Source organism: Populus euphratica, unplaced genomic scaffold (assembly GCF_000495115.2).
Source record: "Populus euphratica unplaced genomic scaffold, PopEup_1.0 scaffold21.1, whole genome shotgun sequence".
Lineage (NCBI taxonomy): Eukaryota > Viridiplantae > Streptophyta > Magnoliopsida > Malpighiales > Salicaceae > Populus > Populus euphratica.
The window spans coordinates 1,058,126-1,079,109 of record NW_011499887.1 but is presented as its reverse complement, the minus strand read 5'-3'; the positions used below and the strand labels follow the sequence as shown (position 1 = coordinate 1,079,109).

The window sequence follows — 20,984 nt, the reverse complement described above, 5'->3', positions numbered from 1 at the left end:
CTAAGTTCACTTTGGCATCTCTTTGGCCTTTTTTTTAGGTTTTATACATTGTTTATATATTAAAAAAAAATAGTGTAAGTAAACCTATTAGGGTTAGCTCAAGTGGTTAAAACTTGGTTTTCTAAGGATTTAAGTATGTTGAATCGTTAATGAATTTTAAATTTGTGTATATTACCTAATATGAAATTTAAAAATATATATATAACTAATTACGACAATAAAAATAAACCCGCAATATATATACATATATGCTCATTAATAGTAAGTATCTTTACATCCAATCCACCATAAATTTGGTTTTCATGCGTGATCAGAGACAAACAAATAAACATTTGCATAATCAATCAAGAGTTGTGTGCTTAATTTATCACATGTCATAATTTTATTTTTATTTTTATTTTTAGGGTAGAGGAGGAAAGCACATGTTCTTTTGATTTTGCTTCTCATGGTCGGCATCATGTTACCCTTAGTTGACTGTTTAAGATATTAACTGGTAACATGGCTTTGCAAATTAAGATCCCAACGCAGTCCAATTAATATTATAACAGCTTAAGTTTTCATAAATTATCATATGGAAATTCGTTTAATCTCAAGCATTCTGCATATCATAATTCCTTATTCCACTTTAGAAATTACTTTCGAGAGCATTTGGTTATTTTCTTAGATTAAAAAATCAGAAACAGTTTTTTTTTTATTTGGTTACTTTTGAGAGTTGATTTATAATTAGTTGGTGAATGGATAAGTACTATTATGCATTATTACTAGATAATTACATTATATATATTGTTCTTATTATGTGATTATTTTTCTTTATAATTAAAGACCATATTCATGAAATAACTTAACTTCTAAGGCATCATACAAATGGCATATATATTCTAATTTCTACATCACTTATTGGCGAATAACAATATATAGCTAAGGCCTAAAATGCATTGTTTATCTAAAAGGAAGAATGCAATGAGGAATAAAAATCACTAATTATTTATCAAAAAGAAAACTCGAAAATATTATAGATAATTGCATGGAAATCATCGAGGGTTTTGTGAGTTATGACAAGATTCATGTTGGGTCTCTAAATCTTGTGCAGTACGTGGCAAGTTTCAAATGGGTGTCCTAAAACCCCAGTAGACATCTGCTTGGACTCTTGTGCAAGTCCAAACAAAGGCTATGCTTTTTGCTCACATTCATCATTTGGGATTGGAGCCTTTAATTTTTTCGGTGGAGTAAATAAAAAAATAAAATTAAAAATTAAGGAAATAGTGGTCACGAGGAAGCACAAAAACACTCAACTCATCAGCAGCCAACAGGTGTGTTTGTATTTGGATGTTGGGCCAAATGCTTCCTTGTAGCAGTAGGAAACACTTTTTTAATAATCATGGACGGCAAACTCTCCACCATAATCTCTCAACAACAGCGTACAGATTGCTTGCTTATGCAAAATCTTTATACATATGTTAGATTTTTTTTTATTAACCCTAGAATTCAGGCTGGGTTTAAAAAATAAATGAAACCATGTTTTGTCTCCTATAGATTGAGTGTTATTTTGATCTTATCCTTGTAGTTTAAAACTTTTTGATGCTGATCTTATATTTGACAAAAAAATGATATACGTTTTAAATGTCAAATGGATGATGAGAATTTATTAAAAAATAAGAACATAATTTTTATGTTTTATGTTTTTTAATTGTTAAGAATTTTTATGAGACATTATGATATGTATGGAAATCCGGAAAGAAAGAAGAGAGAAAGCATGGAAAATGAAAAAAGAAAAAAGAGAGAGAGTAAGCAATCGAGACTCCATTAGGCTTTTGTTAAGTATTTAATGGTAATTAGAGATAAGATTGAAGAATTTTCTGATAAGGAATAATATTGAAAAAATTAAATTGCAGGATTTGTTTTTAAATTAAATTGAATTAATTAATTTTTTTTAGGTGTTGAGCTTGTATCGATATTTTAATGAATTGTGGATTGGAGAGTCTAATCCAAGTTTACAAGGTTTGCATCATCTTGATATTTTTTTTATTATAAAAAAAATAGTTGATTCTATTATAATTTTATATTAAATTAAATTTATGGATTGCATCCTTAACATTTAATTTGAGATGATACTTAAATAAAAAAAAAATTTATTTTTTTTTAAATTAAAATTTTTTATTTATTTATTTTTTCTATTATGTTATCATATCTTGAATTTGTTTTTATTATTTTTTAATATTTTTGGATATTGAGTCAGTGATTATAATTTGTTTTTATCTTTGTTTTCATTACCTTTTAATATTTTTATTGTTCAGTTAGTGTTTATAATTTTATATTTTTTTAAATATATATATATATATATATATATATATAAATATATATTATGGTGATATTTTTTATAGACGGAGAAAAAAAAGAGGAAGATGTGGGCCACTTTCTAAATGAAATTACAAGTACTTGATGCCAATCCCCGAAACCCTGGAAGCACCATGCCACCTAAGATTGTGATTTTGTCATTTTGACAACTCCATGACAAAGAAAAAAAGGCCTTTCCCATGAATCCTACATTTGCACATCTTGTTGGACATGTTGATTTGATATGGCTTTTCTCAACGTTGTCTTCTTGTCATCTGGTGTTTGTAGCTATGGCTAGTGACATTTCGTGTCACTATAAGATCTCCCAAGAGCCCCTTCGCGCCATTGAAGGGTTGATTCGTAGTTTTTTTTTTTTTTTTGGGTTTCCAAAGGACTATCTTTCGTATCCAACAAGTAACAACGCTTGATTCTCTCACGTTTATATGAATTTAATGTGTTTTCCACAAAGATTAATTGAGGTGACATATATAGGTATTAGTTTTCTAGAGTGATGGAGTTTTTAAAACTATTAAAAAGAAGAGAGATGATCAATAGTTTGGAATCGATCCGTTGTAATGTTCATGTATTTAAGTGGGGATATCAACTTAGATTTATTTTTTAATCCAAAATGATATTATTTTTTTAAAATCATTAGTTTTGACTTAGTTGAACTTAACAAGATCTATACAAAAAGTAATTCAAAATGAAATTTAATCTAGAATTTAAATTAATTATAATATATATTGGTCATGGATTTAAATTCTACCAGTGATTCATGGAGGAGTCGTGAGATATATAGTATCTCCATGCCACTCAAGCACACCATTGAAGACCCAACTGAACATGAGGAGCTAGAAGGCTCCTGAGCATGATGTTTAGCATTTTAGGGCACATAACATGGGTAGTGGACAGCACCACTCCGGGATTTCTTGCCTAGCTCTTTAGTAGGGTCCCCTTTCTAGCATGATAATTAAGTATATATTGCATGCAAATCACTTTCACTATAGATAGAGGAGGTCTTGTCTTGGTTCTTACCAGGTAAAACTAGGAGCTTAATTAGGACAAGAAGATTGCTTACTGATAAAAGCAGTATAATATCTCTGTGCATATCACTATCCTAAGTTGTATGTAGCTAGCCTTCTTTCTGCACCTACTCGAACCAACATGTTAGATTAGACAAAAGATTGCCTAATCATAGAAGCACCACATATCTCTCTTTACATCTCACTTTCCTCAAATCTATCAAAGCTTGTTAAGCCCTTTCCTCCTTTCTCAGCCTACTCAGTCCACCACACACTTCAATGTTTGTTATTATTGTTTTTGGTTTTTATTAGGATATTTTATACATGTTTGTACATCAATTGACATTGAGTCTTTTTTTTTTCTAAATAATTTTAATAACATGCATTGTATATGTATTTAGAAGAATATATAAACTTTTAAAAAAAAGTTAGATTAAAAAACTAAAATAACTATCTAATTTGTGTAAAAATAAGATAACACTTGAACAATTGAAATAAAAGGGATATGTTTCATTATTCTTTATATTTTGAAATAAAAACTCACTCTAAAGTTATTCTATTCATAGATTTGTTTTAAACTAATGCCTTTATCTCTCTAATCAAATATGTTTTTATTTTTTTTATATGTGTTTTTCATCCAAGAAACTAATTTCACTAGCAAAATTATTATGAATGGAGCAAGGAATATCGAATTAAATCTTACCCTAATTAAGAATGGATGTAATCATTTTTATAGAGTATGCTAGCAAAAGCCCATTTCGCATCAAGCACCTCATTGTCTTCTTATGCACACAAATCGTAAAGAATATGTAATAGAATGCGATCTAAGGCAATGAAAAAAAGTGTTAGAGAGAGAGAGAGAGAGCCCATTGCTGGTCTTCGAACATGCTACAATAGCTTGATTCCTTCCCCCCTTCCTAAGAAACAATGCTGGGTTTATTTTAAAAAATAAATAAATAAATTTACATACATGCACACATACACATATATTTATATTTTTCTTTTATTAAAATACTCAAAAACATTATAGTGTCAACCACATGTTGTGTTCTAATTAAGATAGAATGAAGAATAAATTTACACAGGCTGTCTTATAAATGGAACAAGTACTTAAGAAACTTGAGAAGTGTACTAGAAATTATTAAGTAAATGTAGATGTCAAATTGGTCGGTTAACTTGCCTGTTCCTTGCATCCACCTAATATCTCATCGTTAACCAACCTTTTGACCTATCAAGAGCAAGAGCATAGCTGGTTGATTTAGCTTGGTTTGATGGGTTCATCTAGAAACTCAAGGTTTGAAGCATATCTGAGTCAAGTTTTTAATTGAGTTAGATAAAAAATTAACCTGACAAAACTCGCTCGATTGGTCAATATAAATTAATTTTTTTAAAATAAAAAACAAAAAAATAAAAAGGTAGGTCTAGAGAATTGTGAGGGTTGATCCGAGCACCCCTAAATTAACTTTACTAATCCAATAATTCAATTATGATATTCTTTTCATGTTATGAATAACATTACCTATTAACTTAATAAGTAAGTGTGAATTGTAATCATGAATTTTTTTATGTATTTCTAGACGGCAATGATGCCAAGTGCGTGCAGATTTGATATGGGCCTTGAGAGTGATTTCATTGGTTGGGGGTATATTGGGCCTAAAAGCCTCTAATTCATGTTTGAAAGCCCAACATATTAAGTCTTTTACTTGTTATCCCTTTTTTCTGCTTGTCATTGTCCCTGATGTATAAATGCATGTATTAATATTTCATTTTATGTTTTAGCCTATTTTACTAAAATTATTATATATTTTAAGTTGGAGAAATTTATAAAATTTTAAATCAAAAGGTGTTTTGTAAAGGAAATCTTAGAAAACTTTAAACCGAAAACGTTGGGCATTTAATTTGAGATTTAGCAAAACAGTTTTTTAATTTCAAAATTATTTTCTTAAGAATAATTTGTTTGACATGCATCTTTGTACCAATATCCACCTGTAACTTAACTCAAACTAGGTTATTAGGGTAAAAATTGACATGGTTCAAACACAACCCTTTCAATCTAGTCAAAATCAAATTAATTCTTGATTTGATTTTTTAATTTAAAAAAACATTATTTTAACTTTAAAAATAACAATATTGTATTAACTGGAGTGGTTAAAACAGGTTTTATAAAAGCTTTGACTTGCTGAAGGCTGTTGATTTGATTGATCTTGTGATGTGCATATTTTAGTATTCGAAGAGACCTTGTATTGTCTGCTTGCATATTTTGAGTGGAAGCCTTGACTGGCTACATTTCTCTTCAAGACATTGATCTCTCACCCTCTTTGAGCCCATCGACTAATGCATGAAAATATATATATATATATATATATATATATAAAACCATCAGCCAAATTTTAGTTTTCCCAATTTTATGATAGAATTTTGCTATGCTCTTGTGAAAACGACATGGTTTTATGGAAGGGTTACTGTTCATTTTAAACAATAACATATTTCTTTGGTTTTATTTTTTTACAATTCGTCTTTTCACATTTTCTATCTCCAAAACTCTTTATTTTCTTTACAATTCGTCTTTTTACCCTTTCTTCTTCCCTTTCGAATAAATTTAAAGCAATTTTTTATATTTTTAAAACATAAAAACTCAAGAAAACATGTCTTCTTCTTTTTTTATTCCAACTATCTTTATTTATCTTATCACGAGACAATAATATATATTCTTTATTGGCGACTATATATATATATATATATATATATATATATATATATATATATATATATGAAAGAATATGCATTAATATTTAATACATACAAGGAAATGAAATTATCTTGATTTTTTTTTGAATTTTTAAGAAATATCTATGTAATTTGCACAGAAAATATATCCAAACCAACAGATCCCATTCAGCTGGAACCAGTAGCTCATAAATTTGCAAAATGGAAGAAATATATCACAATCTATCCTTTCATTACATTAATATCAACCAAACATGATTGTTCATACAACCTAATAAGTCAACCACATGCATGCCTGTTCTTTAATGCACGAAATCATCTTGTTTATGTTCACATTACATGCATCAAACCCCTTATTAATAAATTCAAGATGTGGTTTTCTCATTTTTACTTTGGAAAAAATTGAAGCGTCGTCGTCTCTTAAAAAAGTTATATTACACGAATAATGTATCTATCTTATGAAAATTCAATTACTTGAAATTTATATTGATATATCAATTTATATAAATATTTAATATAAAAGGTTTTTTTTCAAATTTTTTTCTTAAGAGAAAATTGGGTTTTTCAATTTTTATTATTCATTTGCTTTTAATTGAGTAATCTTGGAAACTAATCTTGGCACGCTTAGCAAAATTGATCTGCAAATCTCATCTCATTCAATTTTAATTGATTGTTATCTTAGTATATAGCTAAATTACAAATTGAAACAAGAATTGTGGTTTTATTGGGTTAATCCTAAATTAATTTAAATTTATAAAAAATATTTATTTTTTATTATTTTTTAAAAAATAATTAAATAATATCATTTTAGAAAAAAGTTATTTAAAATTGATAAAATCAAATCAAATCAAATCTAGATTTGATGAAATCAATTAGATTACTTATTAATTCATTGAATCATCTCATTTTAATCAATTCATTATCCATTTTAACTTTTTATTCAAAAATATTTGACTCGAATCATGAAGTTATGAGATCAATAAATCAACTTGTCAAATCAACATAACTTACTAACTATTAAATTTTATAAGGTGTTTTCAAAATTAAAAAACATCGAGATGGGGTTTTTCAAGTTGACGAGGTTACAAAAATTAGTGGAAATATTTTGAAATGAATTATTTTTAAAGATCCTTGTATATTATTCACTATATGTTCTACAACCTTCACTTCAAGACTACACTGATTTCTTCTTTAATTGATCTTTTTCGAAGTATTAATTTTTTTCTAAATAAATATATGTACAAAGTTCTCTAGAGATGTTGGTGAGGAATCCTTCAAATGTCAAGTTAGTATCAAGTTTTTTATGTAACAAAAAACATTAATTAAAATATTAACGAGGTTTTGTTGAAGAGAGAGAAATGGAAGAGAGAGAAGATGTAGAATTTAAGAAGAAAAGGTACAAAATGTGTTTTTTGGCTCTAAATATAAGATTCCAAACCCCTTTTAAAATATTTCATTTCTTTTTATTATTGATTGCCTTGACCTACTTCATATAACATAAAAGGGGTAAAGATCTAATCTTACAATAGTAAAATAACAATATTATATTACATGTCATATCTAATTAATATAAGCATAAATTGCTTGCTTATATTTAATAGGATATAATAAGTATCATAATTATTAACTCAAACTTAGAGTATGGAAGGCTTGGTGTGTAATAATTTTTTACCCATACATTAAATCTGAGAGATGTTGGACGTAATTTACGCCCGAAACCTAGGAGAAAACAAGGCGTAGATATATTTAGGTCTAATATATAGTTAGACATAAATACGTTCAAGTTCAACATTAAGTTGGATATCATCGTGTTCTGGTCTAATGTGTGATTGAGTACAGACGTGTCCGGATCCAATATAAAATTGGATACAATTAATTTTTTTTTTATGACTTTAAATTCTACACCACAAAAAACATAATTTCATCTCAGATTATAACTTTATTACATTATTTTTTAAATGAGTTTAATTTGAGAAATCACGGTCCATCAGTAGTTTAAAACACACATTAAATTAATACAGTAAGTACAAACTGAACTAGGAACGATAGTTTTCTCTTAATGATTAAACTATAACATAAAAAACTAGCTAATCAACCTCTCTATCACACATAATTAACAAATCCAAACAAATATGGAAGTGAGACAAAGAAGCACGACTCCGAAAAGGATGATGTAATAATTCCTCATACTTGCCAGGCAATGATGCTTTCCCAGCAACTCCTCCTCCTCTCAAGATGCAGCACGTGACCAGTCACGGTCCCAGGTAGAACAAAGCAATTGAAAACATGGATGGAAGAAGAAGGGAACCAAAAAAAAAAAAAAAAAAAGAGTAAAAAATCAATACTAATTTTCTTATTTCCAGCTAAGAAACTCCTAGCTACAGACGAAGATATAAGACAGATAATATTTATCTAAAATTATTTTATAAATAATGATAATTATATTGCATGATTTATTTAACTTTGTGACATTCTTATTATACATTTATTAATTCTTATATTTTACAATTATATTACTCTTTTTTATTTTATGATTAGGGATTTCTTAAATTGTTTTTTAACACATCAAGAACAAATTCGACTTTTCAATTAAATGAAAAAAAATATCTATAGAATCCATTTCAATATCCATAACCATTTTAATATATCTAAAAAGGGACAAGAAAAAAGAAAAGAAAAGGTAAGTACATAAACACTTTCTCATCATTAAATTCTTATGGTTGGTAATCATATTAATAATGATGACAATTAACCACTAATCTTAATTACCCTACTAATCAACCCCACCTATTTCCATACAATAAATAAATAAAATAAATAAATCTTTCCCCAAATCACAATCCCAATTCCCACCCACCAAAAAAAATAAAAACCCTAACAAAACACTATTCACAAACTCTCCTCTCAAAATCCCGAATTTACATGTAAAAAAAAGGGTGAAAAACACGAAAAAAATCCTTTGATTAATGCATGCAAACAACAACGAGTGTAGATGCATGTCGGCGGAATAACAGTGGATCTGAATTGGTTACTACAATTTATATTCACTGTTTTTGTGATTGGTTTGGGGTTGTTACACCTCGTTAAGAATACGGCGTCCAAGTATTTCGAAGTCGGCGCTAATTTCGAAGCAGCTGAGAGTAGCCACACTGCTATTGATCCAAATATTATTAATCAAGCCGAGGAAGCTGAAGAGGACTCTAGTATCTGTGGAAATTGTGGCGGTTTTGGGACTAAAAAGTGTTCTCGTTGCAAATCCGTGAGATATTGGTAAGTTTTTGGTGATTTCTTTGGGTTGTTGATTATTGGGTTCTGGTCAAGCTGCAATCTTTTTTGGGTTCTTTTGATGTTGGGAATCAATGGGTTTTTGTTATTTTTTTGGTTTTGCAGCTAAATTAGTGATTTGGAAGGTAATTTCAATGTGTTTTTGTGTAGCTTTATTGTAGTTACGGCTCCTTTTGGTGGTTTTTGAGGTTTTGTGTTTTCTTGGTTTTGTAGCCAAGTTAGTGATTTGTAGGGTAATTTCTTTATGTTTTTGCGTAGCTTAATTGTAGTTACGGTTCCTTTTAGCTAAATTAGTAATTTTAAGGGTGGTTAATTGTATTAGAATGAATTGAGTTTTTGTTTATATTAGTGATTCGTAGGGTAATGAACTCCCTGGTGATATATGGTTTGACATAATTATGCATGATTTAGCTTAATTAGTGGTTAAGGGGGTAATGAACTAACTAGTGACAGATGGTTTGTTGATAAAAGTGCAGTCTTTTTGGGGTGAAGGTGGCTTGTTAAACTTGGGAATTCTGGGTTTTTGCTCTTTTGGTTTTGTGAGCTTATTTTTTTATGGTTTTTTTGTTTAAATAGCTTAATTGATTTTGTAGGCAACTCATTGTGTTAGGAGTGCTATTGGCGGTTCACAAACACACACGCATATATATTTGTGGGTGGATGGGTGGGGTGCGTTTGGTTAAAAATGTGCTCTTTTGTATTTAAGGTGGTTTCTTAATCTTATAAATTACTGGGCTCATCCTCATTGGTTGGCTTAGTTATGCGTGGTTTAATTGGTTGTTCAAGCTTAAGTAGCCATTGTAGGGTAGAGATAGCATTGCAATGCTATAATAATAGACTATTATATAATGTGCTATTAGCTTTTATTGATTTTATGATGAAGGTTTATTATCTGTCTCATGTTTTTATTTTTCAGATGAAGGGTTTTTTAGTCTAATTTGGAAGTTTTTTTTTTGGGTTTACCTATCCTTTTAATTGAGTTTAATATGTGGGTTTTAGGTGCAGATTTCTTAAGTTTCTTTTTTTAGCATTAATCATATGGTTGTTCTTGTTTTCTTTTCCCCAGCTCACAGAGATGCCAAGCAGCAGACTGGAAGGCTGGCCATAAGTTAAAATGCAAGGATTTCAAATTAAATTCTTCACAAACAGTAAGATCAAACTTTGGTTTTAAACCTTCAGGTGGTGGGAGTAGAAGCTTTTCTAACGCTGCCCTTGTTCCTGCCAATGGAGTTTCTAACTGTAAGCCTATAAAGAAGCCGGGAAAGGTATATGTTTTAACCTTTTCTCATTTTTTTGTTCATTTAGATTATTTAGTGAATTCTTGTTCTGCATAGTGAAAACTTCAACACACTTAAATCTCAGGTTCTTTTCCCGTATGATGAGTTCATTAAACTTTACAACTCAGACAAGCCCGAATTCTCTCCCTGTGGGCTCTTAAATTGTGGAAACAGGTAAATGTTTGCAACCCCCGTACACCTTTATTTGTTCATTTGAACATAAACTATATATGGGCAGACACAAACATTTGCTAGTTGTGTTATGCTTTTCATTTGAGCATGTGCCATTTTTTATTCATTTATCCCCTCTCTCTCTTTTTTTTCCTTCACAGTTGCTTTGCCAACGTGGTTCTACAATGCCTCACATACACAAGGCCACTTGTTGCGTATTTGTTGAAGAAAGGTCATCAAACAGAATGTAAGTTCAGAAATTGGAATTTTATGTAGCCTTTTTGTTCTGCTTTTTTGGGGTAGTTTGGACAATTGTTCCCTCACAACTTTTCATATTTGTATCAGGTAGACATAATGATTGGTGTTTTCTTTGTGAATTCCAATCCCATGTTGAAAGAGCAAGCCAAAGCATGCTTCCCTTTTCACCAATAAATATTCTTTCTCGGTTACCTAATATTGGTGGTAATCTTGGCTATGGAAGACAGGAGGATGCTCATGAGTTCATGAGGTTCTTATTACTGGCCTTATCTGGTTTGCATATTCTGAGATAAACATCCCCGATCAGAAGAAAAGACACGACACACACCAAATATAATAAAACAGAAGAATCAGTTGAAGAAAGTGATTGACTAGAGAAGAAATTTTGGTTGTCTTTGATGCTATGCCCAGTTCAATACCATAAACCTTTCGTGTCTTTTCTGTAGGCTTGCTATTGATACTATGCAATCAGTATGCCTTGATGAATTTGGTGGAGAAAAGGCTGTTGAACCTGCCTCTCAAGAGACTACAATAATTCAACACATATTTGGGGGTCGCCTCCAATCTCAGGTCATGCATCCTGTTATACTGAAGCTGTTTGATTTTGTTCTTGTTTGTGAAAGCTTCTTTTCTCAGCATGCATTAACTGTATTGAATTCCACTTTTATGCCATTATCCAGAGCTTCTCATCCTTTTCTCTGTTATTAGTCATTACGAATAGGGAAAAAATAGAATTTGATGGACTTATCTGGTGCTGGATGCCATGTTACCAATCTTATTGGAAACGTAAAAAATCCCTGGATGATGCACCAAAGCCTTATTAAACCTGTTCCCAAACCCCAAATAATCTCTCAATTGATTAGAGGAGTCCTATCTCTAGTTTGGGATGCTGTCCTGACATGCTTTATATTCGTTAGGTGATATGCACAAAATGCAGTAAGATTTCAAATCAGTTTGAGAACATGATGGATTTAACTGTTGAGATTCATGGTGATGCTGCATCCTTGGAGGAATGCCTCGATCAATTCACAGACAAAGAGTGGCTTCATGGAGAAAATATGTACAAATGTGACAAGTATGGCTGCTTAATCCTGTGATTTCTGAATCCCAAAAGCTTAAATCATTTACTGTATTGATTCCATTTCTTCATCTCTTTTGTTTCATTATGCACACGGTCTTTAATTTTAATAATTATTTTTTAATCTTCAACCTTTTATTTTAAGCAACTACTAGAAATTCAGTCCTCTCGGATTCTTCCACCCTTGCTATGACTGTATGAGCAATTTTAAATTATGGAGGTAGTTGCATTTTAAATTGAAATATTGATATGCTTTAGAACTGAATGGAGGAAGCAGATGCATGTATCTTGCTCCAGCTAGTTTGGGATATGAATCTCGAGTTGGTTTTATTTTTTTTCCTGGATGGTGACTGGGGTTTGTTGGTTTCAGCAAATCTTTCTCCCCTTGCATTTTGAGCTAAGATAGGCAGAGGGATGGTAGATGTTGAATATGGACCAGTGGTGCATTATTTACTATCCAATTCTTCCTTCTCTAGTCATTCCTTGGTCCGGGACTTGGAATATTCTCTTAAAGAGGGAAAATGTGTGCATATTGGTTATTTAATTTTCATTTTTACTCTAGCATATTTAACATGAACAATATAATTGCCTCACTGAACATTCAACATATTCTACTCGCTGTGGCCAAATATGGCTTCCATGAACTTGTGGACTGAAAATTACTTCTAGTTCTAAGCATGTGGTCTCTAAATATCTGCTTAAAATATGGCCCCAGATCAGAAAGAATGAAATAATGATTAGTCCAGCCAACTCCAACTAGTTTGGCATGATGCCTTGATGGTTTAATAATTGAAAGTGAAATATGCCTTGCCATGAAATTTATCTTTTTTTCATACTAGTTTGTCAATATAATTGGAACCCAGCAGGTTCTAATAGAACAAGGCTACCAATAAAATGGATCACAAGTCTGCATTTAATATCTTTTGATGTTTGCATCTGTTCTGATTTAAGGTACAATTTTAAACTTTGTATAGGTGCAATGACTATGTCAAGGCATCGAAGAGTCTTACCATTCAACGAGCTCCAAATGTTCTTACAATCGCTTTAAAGAGATTCCAGGTCCGATTTGTTTACATGCGATGGATATCTCTGCTGCTGTATTATCTTTCTGAATCTAAACTACCGTTTCTGTGAAAATCAATTATTTTGCTATATTCTAGTTCTAGAGGTTTTTATAACTTCTGAAATCATGTGGACATAACTTTTCAGAGTGGGAGGTTTGGTAAACTTAACAAAAGGGTAACTTTTCCTGAGATGTTAGATCTGAGCCCCTACATGAGTGAAGGAGGAGATGGCACTGATGTGTACAAGCTTTATGCAGTTGCTGTCCATGTGGATATGCTAAATGCATCATTTTTTGGTCATTACATCTGCTACACCAAGGATTTCCATGGAAACTGGCACAGAATTGATGACTGCAAGGTAGGAAACCACCCCCACCCCCCCACCCCACCCCCCCAAAAAAAAAATCTATTTGCACTTCTAAACAGATCTACCATCTACAGCTTGTGAGGATTGGTGGCCTTATTTTTTAAAATCATAATGTGAAACTTGTTTTTTTTTTTTTATAATTTAAATCTAGTGTAAGAAATGATTTTCTGCTTTGGAAAATTGCTATGCCAGAATCCTATGTCCCATCATTATTACATGAAATGAAAACAGCTCAATTGTCACGCTCAATCTACATTGACTCATTTTTCTCTAACTGCAGTTCTGCTTTCTCCCAGGTTTCTAGTGTTGAATTAGACGAGGTACTTTCTCAGGGCGCATATATGCTTGTGTACAGCAGGTATACAGACTAATGCCTGATGGTGGATATTGACTACCATCCAATCTCAATTTTATCTATGACCTTCACAACATTTGCTTTGCTTATATACAGTTACAGTATTTAGCATGCTATAACCAAGTTGCAGGCAAATTAGATACTTGAACATTCATTGCATACATTTCGATAGGATGGCATAAAAACTTGATGGTATGAGTACTTGAGGAAAATATAAGCATAAAATGGTGGATTTTATTTTCTTATTTTATGTTTAAGCAATGTTGAAATTTCTGGTTTCCTTGTTAGAAACATTTATATAAGCAGGATGCACATGTCAGAACACTTACACAGCAGAAGGAGACTTTGAATTTGTTTATCTGAATTGCGGCATACAAGCATCGGCTGTTCAACTGCAGTGTGTGTCTATATATGTATATATTTTAAGTTCTTTCTGGCTCTGCTCTGAAGATTGTATTTGCCTGATGTTGGGCAGGGTTTCTGTTCGACCATCATGTCTCAGAACCATTGAGCCTTCAAAGGAGCAGCAATCAATCATGAAAGTAGAACTAGATTCTTGCACAGAGAATCCAGTTGAACACCTTTCACTGATGGAGTCGATGGATGCCACGAATTCTGGGTTCCCAGCACCTGAAAATGAAAATTCTGAAGTTGGAAGTGAACATCACGAGTCAGGGACTGGTAATGAAGATCCTGACGATATGATTGGAGTTGATTACTGCTCAAGTTTATCCATTCCAGTGGGGGTTTCTGGCCGCAAGAAGGCTTCCGCTGCTGCACTTGATTCAGAAGCTGTTGTGATAGAGCACTCCATGGACTATACAGATACAGTCATGTCTGAATCAGATTCTGCTGTTGCGAAGGATATCAAAGTAAATGGCAGTATTTATTCATTCTCGAGTGAAGAGATTTCCACATAACCTAATAATTTGAAAAGTCAACCACCATTCCACGATTTGGACAGCGAGGACACGGCGCAACTGAAGCTAAAAGAGCAATAGTAGATAGTTATTGATGATAATAATGCTTTATCAATCTCTAATTAATCGTTCATATTTTTTAAACAATCCCCATTCATCGAAGGAAAATTTGAGTTGGGCATTTTTATCCGGGGTTTCATTATTTGCAGAAATCTCAGATTCTATTTGTAACGGTTCTAGTTATGACGAAGCCTCACCTTCCTTCAAATGACAGTATGAGGATGTCATTGCTTCATGAGCAGGAATGTTTCGTTTATAGTCTACTCCATAATGTAAGTTGCCAAGAAATTCTAGTCCAAGGATAGCAAGTGATAGGTTGTTTAATTTGTTAGTGTACCACTACAGCATGACATCCTACTCTAGGGATATAAATTTTCTGGCTGTGTCAAGAACAAGCCAGAAGGGTCACTGTGATTGATTGATAACTTGTACATGTACAGAACTTGAACTGGTCTGGAGCTGCAGAGAATGCTGTCATGTGAACAGTGGAGATGCTTACATTAATTGATTGATGGGGCTTCGCTACTTGTTATTGCGAGATTTTTTATTTTTTTATTCATGTGGGATGCACGAGTTAATTTATATGTATCTTGACTGTAAAATCTTTACAGGTCCTCGATTAATTTCTACTGTCCTAGTGTTAATACGAGATTCTTACATCTATTAAGGTTATCCTTTGATCGGTAGTGTTGAAATCTCCTCGTGTCTAGGGTGGTTAAAAAGTGTGAGGAATGGGTTTGTTTTTTTTGTGTGTTTTTTTTTTTGTTTTTGAATTTCTAATTGGATCTGATCAATTCCAAGTAAGTGATTTGGCCCAACTCAAAATTCAGTTCTTGAGTTTATTGTGTTGGCTTAAATCAAATTCAAACGTCTGTTTTGTAGATTAGTTAGTGCAGTTCTTGAGTTTATTGTGTTGGCTTAAATCAAATTCAACCGTCTGTGTTATGGATTTGTTAGGTAAACTTAGATTAAACTTAATAATATTGTTTTATTTATTTTTAAATGAAATGATATTGTTTTAAATAATTTTTTTTAAATAAAACAATGTAGTTTTTTAAACAAAAATAAAAATTCTTCAATTTAATCTGATAAAACCAAGTTTAATAACTATATTTTATATTTATAATGATGTACCAAGTTTAATAATTAGAGCCCAAAATTTTTAATGAAATTATAGATATATTTTATATTTTTAGATTGTTTTGTTGTGCTATATAAAAATAATTTTTTAAAAATAAAATAAAAATCATTTTAATACTTCTTAATAAAAGACATTTTAAATTCCAATCAATATCACAATCTTAAAAAAACTTTTAACAAAATATGTATAATAGATTTTTTAATATATATATATATATTATTTTCATTAACACCGTAAGCCTAAAACTTCGAAGTCCTATAAGTATGAACCTTTTTTTTACTGGATTAAAAAATGACATTTTACTCCCAATACAAGAAAGTTGGTCCAAAATTACTAAATAGTAATCATGATAACGGTAAAGGGATTATTTAGAGTAGAATCAATAGTTATGTGAAGTGGTTAGCATCTTAGACCGTTTATCTTGAAAATAGAAGATCCAAAAGTGGAAAAACAGGAACCAGCAAGCAAGCAAAACCATTTCTCTCTCTCTTTTTTTTTTTCTATATTTTTTAATACAGCAAAACCACTCACAAAAACCTCTTTCACTTGATCCAAGAACCCATAAAAAAGGATTCTTTTTTGTTACTATAATGTAAAGGGAGTTTGTTTTTAGCAAGGTTATTGATTTTTAATGATGTCCCAGATTCCAGTTATGTTTTTTTATTTATTTTTGCTTCTAAAGTTTGATGCTTTTTATTTGATTAGTTTGCAGGGCTTTGTTTTGTTTCTGATTTTGGGAAATTGTTGGGATTTGTTTGACTCAATTGACAGCAATGGAAAATCGCAGTGAAGCAGGAGCGAGTCCTTATAAGAGGTACTTGTGTTATTATTGAGTTCTTAATCCAAAACCTATTAATGCATGCATGTAATGCTTATTCACATTTCGTTATCTGATTGATTTGTTTGAAGGCATTTTAATGAATTTGATGATTGTATGTGAATGAATGAATGTAGTTTGGTTGCGGCCGTGTCATATGGAATTGCTTCAATGGCTATGGTTTTTATCAATAAGGCCGTTTTGATGCAATATGGTCACTCAATGACCCTTCTCACTTTGCAGGTATTGAATTTTTTGAATTTGAAAAATATTTCATGTTGCGTTGTCAATCCCACTTGATGATGAGTTTTGAAGATTTTTAGACTTGTTGTTCTAATGTGTGTTTTCGGTGATTATGATTACGATTACTGATAAATGATGTTGTTATTGTTTGACTCTTGTTGGTTGGTTGGATGGTTGGTGGTTGGTTGGTTGGATTAGCAATCGGCGACAGCATTGCTTATACATTTTGGTAGACGAACAGGGTATACGAGAGCGAGGGGAGTTGATATGCAAACAGCTAAAAGACTTCTCCCAGTTTCGCTGTTCTACAATGCTAATGTAGCTTTTGCTTTGGCTAGCTTGAAAGGAGTTAATATTCCTATGTATATTGCAATGAAAAGACTCACACCGCTTGCGGTACTTATAGCTGGAATTTTCTCAGGAAAGGGAAAGCCTACAACACAGGTCTGTGCTGCTACTCATTGAGCTAGTTTTCACTGAATGCTTACCCTTTTTGTTTGTAACATATGTAAGATATACATGGGACTCTGCTTTGCCAGTGTTTTATTTTAGATTTAGAGTGTGTGTACTTGGACTGGTAAAGTTAATGGTATTGACAGAAGGATCAATAATTCACATTCCCGATTCTTGAATTTTGAGATTTCATAAATGAAGGAGAAGCTTGCTGTTCAATTAACAGATACATGTTACTAAAAGACCAATTTTTATTTATATGCCCATAATCTAGTTATCAACCCTTTGAATCCTTGAAGGCATCTCCTTGACTAGTATCTTGAGTATAGGATGCTCCTTCACTATGACACTTTTGCATCATATTTCAGGTTACTCTTTCCGTGCTATTGATTGCTGCTGGAGTTATTATAGCAGCACTTGGAGATTTTTCATTTGACCTTTTGGGATACGGCATGGCCCTTACTTCTGTTTTCTTTCAGGTTGGTTATTAATTCCATAATTTCCAAGGAATGTGAATAATACAGCGTGATGATGCTTGCTTGTTTACTAATAGTAGTTGTGCTTTGAAAGTGCAGACAATGTACCTTGTGTTAGTTGAGAGATCTGGTGCAGAGGATGGCCTCTCTTCAGTTGAGATAATGTTCTACAACAGCTTTTTGTCTCTTCCATTCTTGATATTTCTCATCATAATTACTGGGGAATTTCCAAACTCTTTAGCATTATTGTTTGCAAAGGTCAGAATCTTAACCCTTCATATTTAGACTCAAATTATTGATTGTGCTAGAAACAAATGGCGTGCTGAAGTTCTGAAACTTGTTCAGAGCAAGCTAGAATGCTATTCTTGTTTGCTTATGTTGGCTCTTCTCATAATTGTTTACAAATGGAGCTTTGAATTAATAATTGATAGTCAAAACCTTTTTATGCAGCACCAAAAACCTTTTCTATGACTTCAAATTTTTCTATCAGAGTCTGGATTTTACAGTTAGGCAGTTAACATCTTTGAAGTTCAGTCTAATTTATGTTACTGTAGGAGCTTATATCTTACCAGGAGAATCTTGTATTCCAATTCAGATTTTTATGTCAATGGTAGAACACCATTGATCAAATATGTTTCAGTGTGCAGTCAGTTATTTGAGTTTTATTATTTTCTTATTTGAGTTTTTCTTATTTTCCTTTTAATTGGTATCCCAACTGAAGTATTAAACAGGTTGATGTCATGTTATATTGGTATCCTGCATTTCATAATTTTCCATTTGGGATTGTTGATTGATGCCTTTTGGAATAGTCTGGTTCCTGAAATCAGGAAAGTGTAATACTTGGCCATTTCAGAATGATCTTAACATCTTGAACATCTAAAACCTCCTTTTTTTGTAGGGCAGGGCAAGGGTATCGATTATTTATTAGGGAAACTAGGTCTGATTTCTGTAGAGGGGTGGGTTGAGGGTGTTGATAGCTTATTGGAATGCAAAGTTTGATTCATGCTATAAACACCCTCTTGAGACCTTGACCTCTCCAACTTGTGATAAATTTAAGTGACAGTTTTAGTTGTCATATTATCATTTATATTCCCTCAATTTATGAACAGTATCGGGCTACTGACCTTGTTATGTTGAATATCAAGTGCTGTTCTATCACGAGTGCAGCCCCAGCAAGGAGATGCCTCGGAAAATTGCACAGTTACTGCAACTTTGATACTGTCTGGTCCATCCTGGACTATTCTATGATTAGACTTTTCTCATTGCTTCAAGTTGATGTTTTCTGGTGTATCCATAAAACTCAATGCCTCCACATGCATGTGCCTTGTTTTAAGTCTGAATTATTGTCTTGCCTCTTCATATGGTATTAGTATTGGTCAATCTTTTTAACCAGATCATGAATTTTTTTGAAAAAATTGTGGCAATAAAAAAGATTTCTATAAAGTGCAGTGATGATTCAAACTTCATTTTTCCTCTACAAAGTGCTGCATTTTGCTCTTCATGATTTCTAACTTGAAATCTGTTTTTTATGGCAGAGTAATTCCTTATCATTTTTGGTGATCCTTGTTATTTCATTAATAATGGGCATAGTTCTCAACTTCACCATGTTCTTATGTACCGTAGTCAACTCAGCTCTAACAACAACCATTGTGGGAGTCCTCAAAGGTGTTGGGTCCACGGTATGTGCATATAACCCTTCTAGTCTATCATAGAGAATCTATAAGAAGAAAACAAAAAACTTGGAGTTTTATCATTTAAACCAAATTGTTTGTGGGTTTTTTCAGTTACCCTCATCTTTTTCAGACCATTAGTCAAGTTTTGCTAAATGCTAAGTGCATTAAGTTTCCTTTTCCTTTTCTGCTCAGACCCTTGGTTTTGTCCTCCTTGGTGGTGTGGAAGTGCATGCTTTGAACGTGACTGGATTGGTTATCAACACAGCGGGTGGTTTGTGGTACTCATATGCCAAATACCAGCAAAAGATGAGTAAACCTCCAAAGAGAATATCAGATGTAGAGGCTCGTAGCAAATAAGTCCGCTTTTGAGGATCACTACTGGTGATGAGTTGCTGCTTCAGCCGGTTCCTTATCTGATTTCTTGTCAATTTGCCTACACTGTATAATTCACAATGATCTCATAGTAACAACCAAAAGGAGTGGAAAATGAAGTATAGCGATAACTTTTTGTTCTTAAAGAATATTCAACTCTATAGCATATCCTTGCTTCGAACACTCTTCATTTCGTTCGGAGAAGATGTCGAAGTCTAGATGGTTAATCCTGTCCGCTGATTTAGATTGAACTTGTGCTTGAAACTGATGCTTATGCCACAGAATATTGTTCAAAAGTTTTAATACTGTGAAATCAAAAGCTTCTCTTAGCTCATTTTCTTTCAACTTTATGATTGCATCATGCATATGATTCTCAGCTGTGATGGTTCTCGTCACAGTCGGTGTAAATGATTAATCTATCCACTTCTGTGCTTGTCTGGAGACGAGATGAGTTCTGATGATGTAAACCCTAGAGTTAAACACTGGGACTCCTGAAATCATCTACCCCCCCTCCCCCCGTAAGGCACAATAAATGGGAAATTAGGTGAATGATCATGACAGAAAGTAAGAGTTTAACTGCTGCAATAGGCAAGATGAATCCTCTTAAGTTCAAGAAAACATCCTATCATTAGTCAAATCAAGTGTGAATCATTGTTCATACCATTTTCTCTAACTTGATGCATTGCTCGTTGGGACAAGATTATAAGCTGCCTCCACTCTCAATTGTCTCTTTCATGGATAATTAATCTTCGAAGTCTAAAGTTGTTTTCATTTTCTTCCAGCACGGGGGGTACGTCGCTACCCCAGCTAGCTTAAAGCATATCATTCAAATTAGGATTCACAAGAATTTAAGGGTTGATATCATTAATGTTTTCCATTTTTTAAAAATAA

The 20,984-nt window shown here is 32.1% G+C and overlaps 2 protein-coding genes across 5 annotated transcripts; both read left to right on the top strand.

Annotated features, from left to right (window-relative positions):
• Window positions 1-8,935: 8,935 nt before the first annotated feature.
• On the top strand, window positions 8,936-15,430 carry LOC105130537 (ubiquitin carboxyl-terminal hydrolase 18-like). Its single transcript, XM_011033092.1, has 11 exons — window positions 8,936-9,353; window positions 10,435-10,633; window positions 10,731-10,819; window positions 10,978-11,063; window positions 11,162-11,324; window positions 11,521-11,644; window positions 11,992-12,149; window positions 13,127-13,211; window positions 13,362-13,574; window positions 13,880-13,941; window positions 14,414-15,430. The coding sequence occupies exons 1-11, from the start codon at window positions 9,076-9,078 to the stop codon at window positions 14,856-14,858; spliced, it is 1,902 nt and encodes a 633-aa protein (XP_011031394.1). The 5' UTR covers window positions 8,936-9,075; the 3' UTR covers window positions 14,859-15,430.
• A 1,001-nt stretch (window positions 15,431-16,431) lies between these two features.
• On the top strand, window positions 16,432-20,436 carry LOC105130535 (putative UDP-sugar transporter DDB_G0278631). Of its 4 annotated transcripts, none has more exons than XM_011033091.1 (8): window positions 16,432-16,676; window positions 16,831-16,873; window positions 17,014-17,119; window positions 17,318-17,563; window positions 17,941-18,051; window positions 18,148-18,306; window positions 19,584-19,727; window positions 19,914-20,436. In XM_011033091.1, exons 2-8 carry the CDS (start codon window positions 16,833-16,835, stop codon window positions 20,076-20,078), a joined length of 972 nt encoding a protein of 323 aa, XP_011031393.1. In that variant the 5' UTR covers window positions 16,432-16,676; window positions 16,831-16,832; the 3' UTR covers window positions 20,079-20,436. The 4 variants fall into 4 exon arrangements, with proteins under 4 accessions (XP_011031393.1, XP_011031392.1, XP_011031391.1 ...); XM_011033090.1 differs by having other exon boundaries at window positions 16,432-16,708; XM_011033089.1 differs by having other exon boundaries at window positions 16,433-16,676; window positions 16,772-16,873.
• The last annotated feature ends 548 nt before the right edge of the window (window positions 20,437-20,984 follow it).